The sequence below is a fragment of the Tachysurus vachellii genome, chromosome 4 (genome assembly GCF_030014155.1).
Source record: "Tachysurus vachellii isolate PV-2020 chromosome 4, HZAU_Pvac_v1, whole genome shotgun sequence".
NCBI classification, from domain to species: Eukaryota; Metazoa; Chordata; class Actinopteri; order Siluriformes; family Bagridae; genus Tachysurus; species Tachysurus vachellii.
The window spans coordinates 13,501,942-13,521,698 of NC_083463.1; the positions used below are offsets into that span (position 1 = coordinate 13,501,942).

The 19,757-nt window shown below is 35.9% G+C and overlaps 2 protein-coding genes across 2 annotated transcripts; one reads left to right on the forward strand and one right to left on the reverse strand.

The window, feature by feature from the left end:
• Positions 1-5,132: 5,132 nt before the first annotated feature.
• med8 (mediator complex subunit 8) lies at positions 5,133-8,296 on the forward strand. Its single transcript, XM_060867841.1, has 7 exons — positions 5,133-5,254; positions 5,704-5,825; positions 6,054-6,198; positions 6,324-6,464; positions 6,862-6,949; positions 7,505-7,741; positions 7,823-8,296. The coding sequence occupies exons 1-7, from the start codon at positions 5,249-5,251 to the stop codon at positions 7,891-7,893; spliced, it is 810 nt and encodes a 269-aa protein (XP_060723824.1). The 5' UTR covers positions 5,133-5,248; the 3' UTR covers positions 7,894-8,296.
• A 3,259-nt stretch (positions 8,297-11,555) lies between these two features.
• On the reverse strand, positions 11,556-19,026 carry faah (fatty acid amide hydrolase). Its single transcript, XM_060867833.1, has 15 exons — positions 18,452-19,026; positions 16,716-16,829; positions 16,470-16,610; positions 16,159-16,292; positions 15,860-16,066; positions 15,659-15,699; positions 15,422-15,546; positions 15,212-15,337; positions 14,738-14,835; positions 14,548-14,644; positions 14,084-14,127; positions 13,715-13,754; positions 13,519-13,627; positions 12,747-12,892; positions 11,556-12,099 (listed from the first exon to the last, which is right to left on the reverse strand). Exons 1-15 carry the CDS (start codon positions 18,623-18,625, stop codon positions 11,965-11,967), a joined length of 1,731 nt encoding a protein of 576 aa, XP_060723816.1. The 5' UTR covers positions 18,626-19,026; the 3' UTR covers positions 11,556-11,964.
• Between the last annotated feature and the right edge of the window lie 731 nt (positions 19,027-19,757).

Sequence of the window (19,757 nt, forward strand, 5' to 3'; positions counted from 1 at the left end):
ATTAATGTTACAGGTCACATTATTGCCAAACCAAGTAAATAAATGAACAGACTGTACACTATATATACTTATACAGACACATACACACACAAAATTTCTGCTTTGCACACCATTCTTTGTAAACTCTAGAGGCTGTGTAAAAAAAAATTTAGGAATTGTGTGAAAGTCTTCAAGCAGTTTCTGAAATACTTAAAGAGCCTATCCATCAGCAGCAACTATGCCATAGTGACATGACTTCTGGTTATCACAGTTTAAATTGTGGACTATAATGTCTATATTTTGAGCAAAGCAGTTTCTGTACTGAAAAAGATCTGGTTCAATTCAATTGTAGACCCTGTTTATTGAATAACGTAACCCAAGGCAATGCTGTAGGTAATACCTAGACGAACACCCAGGATTGAACCATGTGGGACACCTTGATAAACAGCAGTATAAATTATAGTTTGTATCTGCCAAAGCTTGCACTGTCTGTTGCTAGAATCTGAGCTAAGCTACAGCAGTACTGCAAACCTAAGTAACATTTATTAATTAGTAGTAAAACACTGTGAGTGGCAGTATCAAAAGCTGGAAGATGGAAATGTAGTACACATAGCAAGCCAAGAATCAGCACTGACAAAGAAGGTCATTTATTACTTTGACATGTGTACATTCAGTACTGTCATGGGAATAAACGCAAGATTGAATAGACCACAGCAAAGGAGAAATGTGACAGGACAATAGGAAAACAATAGGATGTTAACATCATTCAGCCTATGACACTGTTTGGGAAGATCACGAGTAGTTTAAAACTGCAGTTACACCCACATCTTCTATTATTACAGAAACAACAAAATCAATTACTACTACTACTATTATTATTATTAATAATAATAATAATAATAACAATAATAATAATAATAATAATAATAATAATAATAATAATAATACACACACTCTTATTATTATTTTTGCTGTTGTTATTGTTGTTGTTTTAATTATATAAATATTGCATGTGACAGTCACAAATGTAAAACTTTGAGTTAATAAGACTTTTTTTAACTATTAGAAAAAAAACTGTTTCGTCTTCGATTAAACCTGTTTTTGAGGTGAAACAATGGCGACCTCTTATGGTTTGTTTTTGTATGTATGTATGTATGTATGTTTGTGTGTATGTGTGTGCTTGCGTGTGTGTGTGCACCTGTTTTTTTTTTTTTTTTTGAAGATTGCAGTGCACTGCAATTGTTAAATATCCTGCAAAAATAATCACATGATATTAATATAACACAATAAACACGCCCCCATCATAGCAGCTATCATAGCAGAACTCTTGAATTAAAGTATTCCCTATAAAAAGATTAATAAACACGTTTAAAAAGGAACATATTGGACTTTCAAATAATTTTAAAGCAGTTATTTATTGTTTTTATTGACTACAGAGGTTACGTTTATCAGGTGAGGGCAGTGAGTGTCCAGTGCCAGCACTTTTTCAATGAGGGATTTCCAAATCATGTTTTTGCCAAATAAGTAAATATATAAATTAATATATTAATGTATTTCAAACATATTTCATAAGGCAAGTTTTATATTAGATTTAAAATTGAAGTTCTTCTCACTAAAGGATCCCATAAAATAGAAAATATTTGAAATTGAAACTTATTATAGGTAATAGTTCCAAAAAAATAAGACTCTTATGTGACAGCCACTTACGCTGATTAAAGCTTCTCTTTCCTCAGTAGTCCACTTAAGACTGATTCTGCCAAGTGTACAGGGTGTATGTAGGTCAATAGGTGTGTAACTGTTGTCTCGTAGGACGTGAATGAGAGTGGACAGAGCCCAGACAGGGGTGGACATCCTCCCTGCGGTCAGCACTCTCCTGCTTCCTTTAGCTAAAGTGACATTATGAGGACAATGCAGCGTCCAGCCATGTTACACTCACACCACAGAAAACAAACACTGGCCACGACATAACTGCAGGACATGAGAAAACACATCAGTGCTGATGGAAATGCTGGCACAGATGAGTAGAATCAAGGTACACTCTAACAGCACACTCATAATGTGACATAATGTCACTTCTTAATTCCACTTCTATCAGAAAACAAAGTATGTACAGATACATTCCTGTTCATCCTATAATAAAAAATGCAATGTTTACTGTCTTATTGAGTCAGTAGATACAGGACTTGTACTTCATTGTGTACACATAATTTCAAACAGCCTCTAAGTCTTCACAGTGGTGTGAAAAATGTAATAGTGAATAAACAAACCACTTTCGTGAGAAATTGACATGTGAAACACAAAAGTCTGTCGATGTGCAGGTAGGTGTCAGTGTGAGATGGGATATGGTCCTATCCCTGACAATGAATACAAGACAAACTGTGCAGTTTAATGTCAAGCTTTTTCAGCCTCCCACGATGGACTGTCTCAGATGAATTATCATGAGGCAGGTGATAATATCTGAGGGGCAAAAGTGCAAAAGTTACAAAGTAGAATCACCTCAGATTTCCCCTGTGGATGATATGCCCTGTTGTGGTTTTCTTTTTTTAGGTTAAGTACTATTCTTTAGATCTGACTGGCTGATGAAGGTTTTCCTGAATATAATTAACCCAGAGGAAAAACAATCTATATAATTAGGTATATATGCTAGTAAAAGTATCACTATCTGCTTAACTAAAATTAGTCTGAATATTACATTGTGTAAACTATCAGCCAAAGTTGCTAACTATTTCAGTTAAAATTATATTAGATTATATAATAAGGCCTAAGCAGTTCAGAGCAAATTAGCCTTATCATAATATCAGATTATATGAATGTATTAAATGTGTCAGAAATACACTCACTCACTCATCTTCTACCGCTTATCCGAACTACCTCTGATCACGGGGAGCCTGTGCCTATCTCAGGCGTCATTGGGCATCAAGGCAGGATACACCCTGGACAGAGTTCCAACCCATCGCAGGGCGCACACACGCACACACGCACACACACACGCACACACACACTCTCATTCACTCACGCACTCACACACTCACACACTAGGGACAATTTTCCAGAGATGCCAATCAACCTACCATGCATGTCTTTGGACCGGGGGAGGAAACCGGAGTACCCGGAGGAAACCCCAGAGGCACGGGGAGAACATGCAAACTCCACACACACACAAGGCGGAGGCGGGAATCGAACCCCCATCCCTGGAGGTGTGAGGCGAACGTGCTAACCACTAAGCCACCGTGCCCCTGTCAGAAATACAATGTTCCTTAAATTTCAATTTAGATGTAAAGTCTAAATAAACCCTATCAGTCTGTCTTCTATAATATCATTATATATATATATACATATATATATATATATATATATATATATATATATATATATATATATATATATATATATATATATATATATATACACACACACACAGGGTCACAGGTCACATGACAGGGACAGCCTACAATGCATGCTATTTTTATTTGGAGGAAACCAGAGGAAACCACCAAGCACAAGGGGAACAAACCAACTCCATACACACAGTGCAGAGGCAGACCCTAGATGTAGCAAAGCAAGCGTGCTAACTAATAAACCACTGTTATTATCAGACATTTTACTATCTGGTGTTACATAGTTTACATTTACATTTACATTTACAGCATTTGGCAGACGCCCTTATCCAGAGCGACGTACATAAACATAGTGTATCACTGTGCTTCAATACTTTCATATAAAAAGCAGTGACTGTACTCTTAATCACTTCACACAAGGCCACACAAGGCCACACTAGGCCACAAGTCATGGCCTAATGGTTAGAGAGTCTGACTCGTAATCCTATGGTTGTGGGTTCGAGTCTCGGGCCGGCCACGACTGAGATGCCCTTGAGCAAGGCACACTGCTCCGGGTGTGTGTTCACGGTGTGTGTTCATTGCTGTGTATGTGCACTTTGGATGGGTTAAATGCAGAGAACAAATTCTGAGTATGGGTCACCATACCTAGCTATATGTCATGTCACTCACACACATTCCAACTCACACAATTGTCCTCAATCATGACCCTAAAAATGGCTGGGCTTGAGCCAAACTGACAAACAGGTTACTATAGAGATATTCAGTAACCCCAAATCATATTTGTACCAATCAGCAACATAATAATAACAAACATAATAATTTCAATCAATCAGAATTTATTATCAGTGTGTTATTTATAGCAGTTTGAAGCTAAGATAATGATTAGAGTTTCAAAAATTTCATATTCTGAAGCTGTAAGAGCTGTAAAGGACTCAACTGATAAAAACAAGTCAAACCTGATGCTGACAGCATTTGCACCAAGTCTAGTCCTTACTGCTAATAATTTGTGTGCCAGAAATACCCTTAAAAAGTACTTTATCCAGGAAGGAAGCTAATAAAAAAGAACTATTTTAGACATTTGATCTTGCTGTGCCCTTGGCCTTGCCTTTTTTGGATCAATTTGAAAATGTTATCACTTTATCTATGTTTATAGATCAATAGAAACAGGGACTGGTTTAGAAGCAACGCTTTTTAATTTTATAATGTTATTTTATCACGATTTTATATATATATATATATATATATATATATATATATATATATATATATATATATATATATATATATATATATATATATATATATTAGTTTAAATAGTATAAATGTCAATCTTTGATTTAAAATCTAAATAAAGAACCACATGAGTGTATTTGATATATTATTATTATTATTATTATTATTATTATTATTATTATTATTATTCAATAATATGATCTATATAAAGGTTTTTAAAATAAACAATATGTCTAATCATTATTATTTTATGATTATTCTTGTGTTACTGAAATAATACAATTGCAAAAAATTATACAATTGAAAAACTATTCAAATCTTTGAGGCAAAGACAAGAGAGGAATAATAAATAAATAAAAATCTTGCAAACAATGTGAAAGGTGTAGTGACGAAAATCTCTATTTCTATATATATATATATATGTATCAGGTTTTTGGAGAAACATACAGTATAATGTTTATATATTTTGTTCTCTCAGTGCTGTAACTACAAAACCCCACAAATGCTGCTTCCACACGATGTTCTTTAGTAACTGACAGATGGCGCTATTGACCCCTAAGTTTGCAAAACACAAGAGAAGACAAAGAAGAAACAGTCCGCACTTGTTGTAACTCGGACCCATTTTCAGGTGGCAAACCCGTTTACTTCCGGTTAAAGCTTTTCGGTTGTCGTCTGAAGTGTTTACTGTTTTAGTAAATATGCAGGTAAGCAGAGTGAACTTGAATGTAGAAAATGTTTCAGGATTCTCACAACAGCATGATTATCAATCAAAAACCCGCGTTAAATTGAATCTGTGGTGTAAGTGAGAGTTTAAGGTCAATTCTAATTGAGGTACAAGAGTGAAGTCTCTCTCCAGGTGTCACAGAGATGTAAACAACTTTATTTCACGAAATCTGCATCAGAATGTTTGCCATTCTGTGGTGCAACATTTGCTAAAGGAGTTTCTCTAAGTCTTTTCACTAGTACTAACTAGTAACTAACTAAAAAAAACAAGGACTCACATTTTCTATATCATAGACATCATATAGACATCCTGGCTGTTTTTCACTGATGTGTGAAAGTCTGGATAAAAAAAAAAAAAAAAGACAAATGCATGAACAAGCAGACAAAATGAGATCTTTAATTAGTTTTCTGTTAATATTTTGTGTTCCAGCAACGAGAGGAGAAGCAGTTGGAAGCGTCTGTTGAGTCTCTGATTTCTCGGGTGGCACATCTGAAGAATTCTCTACAGAGTTTCATCTATAAGCTAGAAAATGAATATGACCGGCTGAAGTGGTAAGTAAGGGCAAGACCTCGGTGGATGTTTTTTCTCCTGTGAGATTTAACGGACCCCGTCGTAAGATCAGGGCTGCACACGTTTCAACTGATGAAACAACAAGGCACTAAGCTACAGAAAGTTTTTCATGAACTGATTTACTTTGGCATCAAGTAACAGCACAAAGGTCATAAACCCTGGTGTAGGATACCGGTCGTGCTGATATTTATGTGTTTTATTCTTTGTAGGCCTTCGGTGCTGGACAACTTTGCACTTTTGTCTGGGCAGCTAAACACCATCAACAAGCTGTTGCGTAATGAGAAAACACCGTCTTACCGGAACCAAGTTATCATTCCCCTTCTGCTGTCCCCTGACAGAGACGAGGAGCTGGCAGTTAGTATCAGTAACCTTCATTCTGTTCTAATCAGAGCAGGCGAAACTGCAAAAGGTGTTAATTTTTTTTAAATATTATAATTCATCTGAATTATATATATATATATATTTTTTCTCTAATCCAGAAACTGACAGAGCAGCGTGTACCCGTGTTCAGCCATGAGATCGTACCGGACCATCTGAGGACAAAACCTGACCCAGAAGTAGAAGAGCAGGAGAAACAACTGAGTGCAGACGCTGCCCGGATTGGACAGGAACTAGCTCAGGTATTGACACTAATGTCAGTCAGTTAACTGAAGCTTTCAAACATTTTAATTAGTCTTTCATTTATTATGTTTTTTTTTTTAAATACTTTATAAATATCAAACTATATTATTTAGTAGGTAAAGCCATCATATAGAATTTTGGACTTCTAATTTTGTGAAAACACTTTGTGGTCAGGTGTCCAATACTTTTGACCAAATATCGTATTTGAGCCTTTCGTGTAATTACTCTGTTTTAATTTATAAGATAAAGATAAATTATAAGATAAAGATAATTTATACAGATAATGTACAGTTTGTGAATAATTATTAAATAAGTTTACTTTTTTTTAAGTAAAAAATTATTTACAAAATATATATTTTTAAAATATTAGTGGTGCATGTTGGTTTGTGTAAACAGAAACAGATCCAGACTCTGAACAAACTCTGCTCCAGCCTTTTGGAGAAGCTCAATAGCCCTCGAGATGACAGAGATGCAGAATCTTCAGGTGTTTTTTCCTGTTTTGTCTTTGTCATAGTTGTTATATAAAGGTTAGACATTGTAGTAAATTTCACTTGTATTCCAGTGTAAAACTTCAGGCTTAGTCAGTAACCAGCGACATTTATCAGCACTTTATTTTTTATACGGATCACTCACTGTGGTGTAATCATACGTACTCGGGATCCTCAGGGGATTGGCCTCTTCTTTTTGATGTCTGAAATCTTCATAAAGCCGGACAGAACTGAAGCTGGTACAATTTCTATAAGCCTCGAGATGGGCAGAAAAAAGAGAAAGAAGTGGAGATGAATTAGTGTAGCTACTGTACATAATATTAGCACTTGATAATAATGTGCATGTGATCAGTTGTACTGGAGCACAAGGTTATAGGATGTATTATGTGTATGCCTGGCTAAAGAAATATAGATTTAATCTACATTTAATCCGGGAGAGTGTGTCTGAGCCCCGAACACTGAAGGTTATTCCAAAACGCTCTAGAACCTTTAGTAGACTTTAACATTGTGTGTCTCTATCTGAGTTGTGTCTATGTTAATATGTGCCTCAGCTATGCGCCAGAACAAACAGTGGTTCAACCCAACGGACACCAACGCCCTGGTGGCAGCAGTTGGCTTTGGGAAAGGCTTGTCTAAGTGCAGACCGCCTTCTTCAGTGGCTCCTGGACACCCGGGACAAACCATGATGACGGGGGGACCCACACTGCAGCAGGTGACCATTGCTGGGGCTCCTGGACATCAGACAGGCATCGGAGCATCTGTGGCACAGCAGCAGCCTGGCCAGCCTGGTAGGAAACCTGTGTTCAAAACACTCATACCCACATACACACACACACAGTTTCTAATACTTCTCTGTTTTGATTTCTCAGGGAAAATGCCAAGCAGCATAAAGACAAATATCAAGTCGGCCTCAGCTTCAATGCATCCTTACAACAGATAACTACAGAAACAGAAGAATGTTCTGCTTGAGCATCTATATCACGTGTGTGTGAGTGTGTGAGTGTGTGAGTGTGTGAGTGTGTGAGTGTGTGAGTGTGTGAGTGTGTGTGTGAGTGTGTGAGTGAGTGTGTGAGTGTGTGAGTGTGTGAGTGTGTGAGTGTGTGAGTGTGTGTGTGTGTGTGAGTGTGTGAGTGTGAGTGTGTGTGAGTGTGTGTGTGAGTGTGTGTGTGTGTGTGTGTGTGTGTGTGTGTGTGTGTGTGTGTGTGTGAGTGTGTGTGTGTGAGTGTGTGTGTAGGTTTTTCTTATTAAACACACCCTTGTTCTTTCTACTTAAGTCCTATGTGAATTTGTATATCTTCTCTCTCTGTTCATTTGGTTGGGCATTAAATCCTTTTCTCACTGCATTTCCCACAACATTTCTTTGGCTGTTTTAAATTTGTCTTTAGGGAGCAAACTCCTCCATCTGTTTGACATGACATAACTGTTGAAGTGCATGTTTGTGTACTAAGGGTTTTTGTTTATTAACATATATTATTATCAGCATGTTATCATGTTAAAAGTCCGACAAAGATACAGACAGAAACATGTCACACTTTTGCTCAGTGTTTGCACCTCCAAGCTGTGAGAGGAAGTCAACTAGGATTTTTTTGAAACACTACTGAAACATATGGTCATGTGTCCGTTTACGAGACAACAGGCTAATATTTAGTCAAATAAAGAAGGAAAATGTAGATTCCAGTATATTAGGAGTAGAGTTTTTTTTGTATTTGACACATCTTGAGTTTAAACATCTACATACAGTACTGATTTTTTTATGCTTTGGCGTATACATCGCTGAGATTGATAAGTCCTTCACAAATTGTAGTTGTTAAACAGCTGCATGGTAACCTGATGTAGGTCTCACACCATTATTAAAAATGAATAGTAATATTCTTTTTTTTTAACTTACAGTGTTTTTAATAATCCTTTCACAGCGAAAGTGTTGTTATATGTTATAAAAAAAAAATCATGTTTCTTACTTGGTTAGAAGTCTTTTGATATACTGTATAGTGTATATTTTGCTTTATGCACTGTTAGGACACTGATACGTTACACTGTTCTTTAATTAAGGAAGAAATTAAATGTCTTCCTTTCTCTGGTTATCATCTGCTATTTACTTTGATTTGAATGAAACTATGCATTAAGGCAATTCAGCTGAAACTGAAATGCAAATAAGTATCAAAGGCCAACCAGAGTAACGATAAATCTAATTTCATCGCATTTTAAAAATGAAGGAGCAGCCAAAGTAAATTGCAATTAACTGTATAAACATGTAAACAAGCAACATGAGATGTGTTCTCTTTATCATCCTGTAGGGAGCAAAAGCCTGTTATCTTTACTATATCTTTTTAATATTTTATAAATTTAGTCAGGTATCAGTATTTCAGGGTCACATGACTTGCTTTAAGTAACTTGTGATCGTTTAGACTTCCTGACCAGACCCATGTCCCTACAAGGTACAGGTTATGCTGTATGTGGGGTATGTATAAAATTATATATAATTCTACATGAAATCGTATTTATTTTATGTAAACAATAATATAAACTTAAAAATTCAATTATGAAACTTTATTCTGATAAGAAAAATAGTTCATCATAATAATATTGAGCTTATGTGACACATACATTTCCCCTGAGATTAAACTCACATCAGTGCATAAAAGGAATTCTACAAATCTTTAGTACAATATCATCACAGCACTTTTTAGGGTCACTGATAAAATTCACTTCCTAACTCGCTGAGGTTTGATGCTCTGAAAGTGGCTTTGAAACAATTTTATATAACTCTATTCTAAAATATATATTGACCTTGTAGAAATTACATTATCCCTTACAAATAATTATAATAGGTTTAACCAGAATTATTCACTCTTCTTTACGTAAATTATTTGCCTCAGCCTTCATCAACATGTGAGATGACCTTGGCCTGAAATACAAAATGTAGAAACTTCTAGAAAATAGGTTAATGAATTGAATAAATTGTTTTTTTGGTTTGGGGCTGTACAATGTGGTCATCATCTCTTCTGGTTTATAGCTGGAGAAACTAAATGGAAAGAGAAACGATTTGACTTTAATTTTTAATCACTGTGCACCGTATATAGAGTCACGGCTTCACTCAAACCTAGGATGATTAGGAATAATCAGATTAACATCAGATTTATAAATATAAAGGAAAAGTTGGAAAACAATTAACTGGATGCTTTTTAGCAGTGAATTTAATTCACCAATAATAATGCAGATATATTCTGTAACTGATCTCACAGTAGAAGTTATCTCTACTTTACTGAAGTACACAGTGGCAGGAGATCCTGTAAAGGAGGATACAAATACAGAGATTTTGTAAAGGATCAAGGAATAAGAATTCCTTTCAATGTGGATAAGCTTTGTGAAAAGTTAAACAGCTTTTCCACACAATAGCAAACAAGCCAGGGTTTAGTTGAAGTGAGTCCCATGCCATTTTCTAGATGAGGACCAGGCATCAATTCTCTGGAAAGAGCTCTTATACTCAACAAATAATAAACTCCCAGAGCAAACAGCCCTGGCTCTGGACAAGCCTCATGTGGGAAACTGCCCTAAAAGTCTTTTTGAATGTTTTACTGCCTTCTTAACCTATCAATTTGGAATCATGACAATCTGACAAGCACTGTTAATTTATATATTAGAGAATGGAATTAATATTCTTAGGTTACTTAACTTATTTTATATATATTTGCTAACCGATCAGCTGTTCTTGAGATGGTGTCTCCCAGCTTAAGCCTCTCCAGGGCTTTGGTTACAGTATGAAGTCTCGATACAGTATCGATCCCATCATCTGTGCAAGGGATACAATAGATGATGGGAAATGCACCAGCTGTTTCCTTTCCCCCATGAGGACATGTACTGTAAGACATTTAGAATCATTTAGCTAATCCTTACTTAATTAGTTTTTACCTTTGGCTGGGGGAACAGTGTGCCATCTGATGGGCATTGGCTGTTCAGGCTTGATGTTCCAGTGCTGTTCTCTCTATTGGCCTGGTTGGTCTTGCTGTGTGACACAATGAAGTCTGTTTTTATTCAGCTGTGACTGCCTAAAATACTGAAGTCACTTTTGGAAAATGTTGAGTAAATATATTGTACAGTCCTTGTTGCTGTGGCAGGTGGGACCTAGTTGAAAGTGGCTTTGAGTCAAGGTCATTCTATAACAGTATTCTAAAATACATCTTGAACCAATGGAAACAGAAACAGTGAAGCCCTTTTCTTGTACTTCGCAACAAATATCTCCACATTTCTTCTCTATTGCATCCCATAGATACTCTGTTTGGTTTAGGTCAGGTCTCTGAGAACTATCCACTTCTGTCATTTTAATAATTTCTTCAGTGATTTGTGTAAGTTTGCAATATTTTGCTTGAAAAGTTCACTTCTAGTAGGTTTTAAAAAAAAGAAAAATTAATGACTTAATTTGACATGTTTGCTTACGGGACCAAGTATGTTTTGTCGCTGTATATCATCATAGTAACCTGTTTATGAATCTGACCATTTAACCTTAAAAACAGTAAGAAATAAATACATGTATTATTATAAATTTGTCTTTAATAATGTGGTTATAATGTAATATGTGGTTTACGTATTGTAGTATATTAACTTAGTGCATAGGCAAAGTGTGATAAATAATATAGACACTGGGTATGTGTTTATTTATTAATATTTAGCATAAATTAATACAATAAGCATGTAAGCAAATGTAATTATTAACCTGTGGGATATGAAGTTTAAAATGTATTTACACACAAGGATATGCTTGGTGTTTTCTTAAAAAGTAAAACAGCAGACAGAATGAACGGAATGAATGAATGATGCGATATAAAGTGCATGCACAGGTCAGACACAGAAGACTGAAGTAATGTCAGTAGTGTCAATGCCAGTAGTAGGAGTAGACAGTAGTATCACCATGGGGCTTTTACAAGCTGATATTCCTGCAAGAACATCTTTAAGATCTATCTAAAATTTTGATAACTGGACCAAAGACACTGCATTTATAGTCCCAAAGTCAGAACTATTCTGTGTTAGACTGTTTGTTCTTGGCACAGAGAGACTCCAATTCTCTCATCAAACGCAGGCACAACTCTTCCCGCCATGGCAGAGACACACACTGCACTGCTAACGGCAGACCCACACCACCTTCCACCGCCTGCAAACAAACACAAACATATATAGATGAGAATACATTAAAGAAAATTATAACTTTTCAATTCAGTTCAGTTTACTATAAGTCACTGCTGTTATTTGTCTATTATTTTATAATTTCTGCACTTAGTGAGTTGTTTGTCTGCAGCAAGAAAAGAAAAGAAATGAAAAGAAAAGAAGCTGTTTAGAGGACTTTTCTTCAGAAACAATTAGTGGGTCCAGACTAACAATAACAGACTAACAGAATAACATTATTAACTAACTATTATTAAATTATCAACTAACGTTTTCCAAATGTTTCACTGTAGTTCCTACAATAGTTCCTGAAAATATTAGTCAATAATATTCTCAGTCACTTTCTTTCAATAAGCACTTTATCCTTGTTAGGGTTGTGATTGACCTGGAGCGTATCCTTAAAACATGGGGCAAAAGACACCTTGGATGGAAATACACCTTGGATGGGACACAAGTCCAATGCAGAGCACCATGCATACACTTTCACTCATTTATATCTTCACTCATTCAGCGGACACCATGGACAGGGTGGAATTTTACCAGTTCTTTTTTAATAAATTCATTAATTCGGGGTCACATAGGACAGCCTGGACAGAGTGCCAGAGATAACAGACTCAGCTTTAATGCCACATTAACCTTGATAAAGAGCTTATCTGCGTAGCTTCCAAAAGTCCCCTTGTAGCGTCTGAGCTGTTCTTCATCCTCAGCTGTGACTTTAGTGATAGGAATAACACCAACAGGGAAGTTGAGCAGGTTGTACAATGCTGTGTAACTCACACCACCTACATCAGCAATACACACAACTAGTCAGGTATACAACATGCAAGGATGACCATGTTAAAAACTATATTTGCCCGTAGTAATAATGTATTAAAACTCTCTGATTATCATAAACATATTTCTTGTCTCTTGTCTGTGTATAAATACAGTATGCATGTGTATATGTTTAGACAAGTTGCATATTTTTATAACTATATTTCCAGCATAGTTTTCTGGAATAATGATTATAATCAGTCCCCCTAAGTCTGAGTTCTAGTTTGCAATTTCTTCAAGGTCTCACTAGTTTTCCAAGTTGTGTGCTACTGTGCTTTGCTTTTGAATATGATTGTGCTAGTCATGTCTACTGACCCTTGTTATAAGCTCAGATCAGGGTGATTAGTTTAGCTAATACATACTCAATAAACGTTATGCCCAATCATGTCTGTCTTCTTATTGTTACATAATGGCAAAGAGTAAAGCAATACAATCACTGTATTGTACAAGGATTAGGAGAAGAAGCTTGTTGAAATAATATAACATTCACAGAGTTAAATGACAATGACATGGGACAATACAAAATACAAAGAAAAAGTAAGTAAGTAAGTAAAGTAAGTAAAGCGATGCTCTAATTGTGAGCTGAATATAATACTTGTTAATCTTCCAGAGTAGGTGTAGTTTATGGCTGGACCCAAAATGGGACAGATCAACACATCCAACTCTAAGTTATTCCATTCTTCTATGACTTTGTGGATATAATTCTACAAACACAAACAACAGAAAAATTCATTTCACAGAAACTTTACCAACAACCTAATATTGTGCCCGCACTCAAAATAACACAGTACCTCAATAGCACTCTGTTGTTTCCATAAGTCTGCAACAGAGCTGTAAACAAAACAGGGCAAAACAAAAATTAGCAACGGATACATTTTAAATTTATTCAGTTATTCCAGGCTTTCTGCATTCGATTAGAGCTACAGTAAAATCCTGGTTTTAGTCTCATCTTGAGTTAATGTCTACGAGTTTCTGATCATGATCCTCTCAGTTGCAGAGTACTCACTTTGTGGAGCAATTTATGAATTTGTTGCACCACCAGGGAGGACTGCTTGGCTAACCATGTCAGCTCAAGGCTAAGCAAATAAGATCTCTATGAGCATATTAAGAGTAAAATTGAAAGGCTGTGCCATTATTGTTTAGGCAATACATTGTCTTACCTGACTCCACAAGTGGAATCCACAAGGGATGCAATATGTGGGTGCTGGGAGGAAAGGCAAAAAATATTGGTGCATTAACAGTGCAGTCACCGCCTCAAACATCTTTGAGATTATTGGCAGGAATATATAATTATTCTAATCGTTTCTTTAGTGTCAAACTGATTTACTAAATACACTTCCAAATATAATGGTGAAAATATCTGACAGTCACTTTAATGACTGAACGTGAAAGCTCACATTTGGAGGAATTTTAAAAACAAAACAAAACAAAAACTGTTCTGTTTCCTTGGTTAAGTATGGCATCCAGCTCCATTTTCATGAATGGCCAAATGTTTTGAGATAATAATATAAGCTTTATTAAAACATTACCTATGTTAATTTTATAAAGGCTTTTTGTTCACCTTCATTAAAAGTGACAGGGATAAAAGAGGATCCGAGGATATGTAAACAGGAGAAGAACTCACTGTGAAGTTTAGGACTAGTGAGATAATCTTTTTAACAAAGCGAGGAAGACCAAAAGAGATGCCATGCTGCATACATGGGTTAATTGGGCCCTCCTTCCTAAAATCAAAAACATCAGGGGGAAAAAGGATTACGGCAAATCTGCAGATGAGTGAGGATTACGGCAAAACTGCTGTGAAAAGTATGACTCACAGGTGGCTATAAAGGGAGGCGCATCCATCAGCAAGCAAAACTTTCATGAAGTACTCAGGGATAGCAGTGTATATGTAGGGGGGCTTAAAGGGGACCAGCTAGCAGAGAGATAGAGAGAGAGAGAGAGAGAGAGAGAGAGAGAGAGAGAGAGAGAGAATGTATATATACAAATACTTATTTAAAAACATTTTATATAAAAAAAAAATATATATATATATATATAAATATATATATATATATATATATATATATATATATATATATATATATATATATATATATATATATATATATATACAATACTTTTAAAATACCATACAGCATTTAAAAAGAGAAGACACGTGTATTTTTTTTCTGCTACCTCCTTTTTTTCTCTCTCAGATTGCAAGAATTCCATCGTCATGTCGACCCACAATGGATCAAGTGCAAAAGGTTTTAAATTGCAGTGCATTAACCATTAAAAGCAGTGAATACCATGTGGCCTGCTTGTTCCAGAAGTGCCTTGGCTTCTTGTACAGCTCTGCTCATGCCTGGAAATGGCTGCAGGTATCCGTCATTGTCATAATAACCAATCCTCAGACGCTCAGAGCTCTCATATACCTGTTCAAGTTGACAAGGCGGGAGGTTAGGAGATATAAAAAAATGACAAAATCTGCAGTACTAAGGTGGATTTTTGTGTAGTACCTCCTGTTTGAATGGTAACGGAGGAATTGTAGGGTCCAGAGTGAACATATCTTTGTTGAGTAAAGCTCTCATACACAGTGCAAGACTGTTCACATCACGTGCCATGGGACCAACAGAGGGTAGAACTGTAATCCAACACATTTTAGAATATGTGTTTGTCAGTGATCTGATTATACTCAGTTGAGCAAATGTGATAAATTCTTAACGTTGTGATACAGTGTTGTGGCTATATTTTACCTGACTTTCTGCCTTTAACACAACTGTTCACTCCGAGCGAGCTAGACATAAAGGAGACTGATCAAAAACATATCATGCTGTCTTGTGTATGTATGTAACATATATGACCATTTTAACTTAAGATTTTAACCTTTGGATTTTCATTAATTAGGGCAAAATTTGTACTCCTTCCTAAGTTACTACATAAACATGTGTAAAAACCTTATCCTATTGGCTGTAGGCTTGAAAGCACAAACGCCACAGAAGGATGCTGGGATGCGAAGGCTTCCACCAAGGTCACTTCCCAAGCCCAGAATTGATCCGCCTCCTCCAATCAGAGCAGCTTCTCCTCCTGTAGAGCCACCACATGTCTTCTGAAGGTTGTGGGGGTTTACCGTTGTCCCATAGATTGGGTTACTACATTCATAACTAAAAAGCAAAAGATTACTTTAAATCATAATTGGGATTAGTGGATATTATCATATTAGTTTGTTGTAATGATTTGTACTGGATTCCCTTACTTGTTAAGGGCCTGCGGAACATTTGTTTTGATGAAGGGAACTGCGCCTTGCCTCTTCAGTACTCTGACCACCACACTATCCACAGCTGCAGGACTGTTCACCATATCAAACACTCCGCATGTAGAGTCATAGCCCTTCAGTCACACAAAAAAATGTTGATATATAAGACATACAGTATACCACCGTATCACTGCAGACTGTAAGCATTTATACATTACATTATTAACAATGCATGTTTATGCAGGGAAATAAGTAGACATTTCTGCTTCTACTTCTTTACCAACATGCACATAGTCAAAAAACTGTAGTACCTGATAATCAAAATTCTCTTTAATGCTAACAGGAATCCCGCAGAGAATGCCATCTTTGTGGGTTTCAATGTCCTCTAGCTGTTTCAGACTTTCCATGAGAAAGGCAGTGCCACAGTTGAATTTACTGTTCATCTCCAGAGCCTGCATCTCAAGACACTTGACAATAAGATATCATATATTTTATATAGAATGCTGTGTATTACATGTAGGATCTTATGTTTTAAATAGGCAGGAAGAGGGCAGGACCTTTTCAATGTAAGCATGGAGCACAAAATCTGGCTGCAGAGAGCCGTCTCTTATTTGCTGGCTGAGCTCAAGTAAAGGAAGTTCCACGATGGGATTCAAATCAAGGCCAGGATTCTGTAGAAGACAATTAAAATTTCACAAAATTATTTGAAGGATTTTCATTTCTTAGCAAAGGGATTACACAGTAAAAAAGATGATTATATTCCAATATGCACTAACTTTTCATGTAATCAAGTGACACACAAAGACTATGAGCAATACTGTGACACACATACACACAACAAATATGATGTTCAGCAACAAGGGCTTGACATCGAGGTGCTGAAAAAACAGGTCAAGGGAGAGGGCTTAAGACATGCAACATGAGATTTACAGTGATGTGAAAAAGTGTTTGCCCCCTTCCTGATTTTGACAACGACTCATCCAAGATGTTACAAAAGAAACCACAACAACATCCAAAGAACTGCAGGCCTCACTTGCCTCGGTTAAGTTCGGTGTTCATGACTCCACAATAAGAAAGAGACTGGGCAAAAATGGCCTACATGGCAAAGTTCCAAAACAAAAACCGCTGCTGAGCTAAAAGGACATAAAGGCTCGTCTCAGATTTGCCAGAAAACATCTTGATGATCCACAAGAATTTTGGGAAAATAATCTGTGGACTGACGAGACAAAAGTTGAACTTTTTGGATGGTGTGTTTCTCATTACATCTGGTGTGAAAGTAACACTGCATTTCAGAAAAAGAACATCATACCAAGAGTAAAATATGGTGGTGGCAGTGTGATGGTCTGGGGCTGTTTTGCTGCTTCAGGACCTGGAAAACTTGCTGTGATAAATGGAACCATGAATTCTGCTGTCTACCAAAAAATCCTGAAGGACAATTAAGGACAATGCAGCAGGACAATGATCCAAAACACACCAGCAAGTCAACCTCTGAATGGCTGAAGAAAAAAAAATGAAGGCTTTGGAGTGGCCTAGTCAAAGTCCTGACCTGAATCCTATTGAGATGTTGTGGCCTAACCTTAAAAAGGCGGTTCAAACTAAAAAACCCTCCAATGTGGCTGAATGACAATAATTCTGCAAAAATGAGTGGACCAAAATTCCTCCACAGTGCTGTAACAGACTCATTGCAAGTTACCACAAACGCTTGATTGCAGTTCTTGCTGCTAAGGGTGGCCCAACCAGTTATAATTTTTCGGGGGCAAACACTTTTTCACACAGGGCCATGTAAGTTTGGATTTTGTTTTCCCTTAATAATAAAACCTTCAGCTAAAAACTGCATGTTGTGTTGACTTGTGTTATCTTTGACTAATATTTAAATATTTTGATGATCTGAAACATTAAAATGTGACAAACATGCAAAAAAAAAATTTTTTTAAAGGGGCAAACACTTTTCCACACCACTGTATGTCCAATCAGTATGTGATAGTGAATAATAATAAAAATAATATAGAGTCTTAAAGAATAAAACTAATAAAAATACAAAACTTATACGAATAAAAAGAGAATTAGTAGTAAAATACTGTATATAATAAGAGAATCAGAATTAAGTAGAAGTTGGAATAAAAAACTTGTCTGTGACTGCATCTATTAAATCATTACATTTTATTTGATGAAAAGAAACTATTTTATGGATTTTTTTTTTACACTAAGTAAAAAAAAACTTGCTGAGAAAGAAAACATGCAATAGGTTAAGTACTGTGTAGCGTGTGTAATGTGGAAGAATGTAGTGTGTTACCTCTGCCTTAAAGTGGCTCACAGCTTGTTCTGCCTGCTTGAGACCTGCTTCTCTCTTTTTTCTCACTGTCTGTAATTTCCTCTCCAGATTCTGCTTCTGTCCATTCCACTTCAGCAGGAAAAAAACAATACCACAAAGCAGGGCCAATGCAACCATTGTCCATTCTCCATCCATGTCTATAATGTCCGTGTTGATAATTTAATCAGATGAGGAAGTCTTAACAGATATTTAACACTGTTTACCTTCTAGTCTCACACCTAGTAATGCCAAGGTTATTGTCTGATACCAGTAACAATAATAATCTCTTAAATAATTTTGTTTCTAATAGCCTCAAAATAGCCTTTGAAAAATAGAGAGCCCCAAAAAAGAAATAAAAAGGTACTCAGTAAAATAACCTGGTACAGAAATGATGTTTTTGTGAGTGATCCCTTGTACTCCTCCCTGTATTTCTTGGCTGATTTACATATTTTTCAGGTTTGTGCAGACTGTAAACATTAACACGGAGTTATACTACTTTGCAGAATTCAAATTCTTCTCCCCTTCAGCTTGCCAGTGCAAAAGATAAAGACATTTATGACTTTGCAGATTAACCTCATGCTTCAAATGTGAACGAATGAATAAAGTACAGTCTGTAATAAAGACAAACACTTTTTTTAATTTCTTTTCACATTGTTCCTATCTATCTGCAGTCTATCTGATAAATGTCATGTTTTACTTAGGATATTTATCAGTAGGAAAGGGTTTATTTCTTGTTTGTGTAAGCCTCTTCTTTATCATTATATTGTTCTATCGAAGCACTTCTCTGAGTTTTGGTGAAACAGCATGAGATTAGACAGCATTAGATTAGATTAGATTAGATCAGATTGGATTGGATTAGATATTATTATCTTCTTATATAGCCAAACATATTTATTGTCATAAATTATTTTTTCTAAGAAATAAGATACTAAACAAGCGAGTGTATCCGAATTCATTATTGAGGTTATATGCTTAAGCTTTTTCTGGTAAAAGTGGTAAAGCAGCACTGTTACCTGCTTGATACATGCCACATATTGCCATTTTAACTTTACCTGGAAAGAAATTGACTTAAGTAAACTTTGGGACTTCTGGTACTTCTTGGTTGAAAAATAGTATATTTTTACAGTATCTTATTAGCCTGGAAAATAATAAAAATCACAAAAGAAATATACACATTTCAAAATATAGGAAGGTCAGTATTCTCCATGTTTCGTCCCATAATTTACATTTATATGTTATTTTTGAAAATGTAACATATTAATGTATCACATATTATTGAAAATGAAAG

Coding starts and splice junctions, on each gene's coding strand:
- med8 (XM_060867841.1), top strand. Junction 5,826..6,053: donor GAATATGACCGGCTGAAGTG/GTAAGTAAGGGC, acceptor TATTCTTTGTAG/GCCTTCGGTGCTGGACAACT. Junction 7,742..7,822: donor GCAGCAGCCTGGCCAGCCTG/GTAGGAAACCTG, acceptor TTGATTTCTCAG/GGAAAATGCCAAGCAGCATA.
- faah (XM_060867833.1), bottom strand. CDS start 18,625: ATGGATGGAGAATGGACAATGGTTGCATTGGCCCTGCTTTGTGGTATT. Junction 15,338..15,421: donor CGTTACCATTCAAACAGGAG/GTACTACACAAA, acceptor CAACTTGAACAG/GTATATGAGAGCTCTGAGCG. Junction 13,755..14,083: donor GATTCCACTTGTGGAGTCAG/GTAAGACAATGT, acceptor TTTTGTTTACAG/CTCTGTTGCAGACTTATGGA.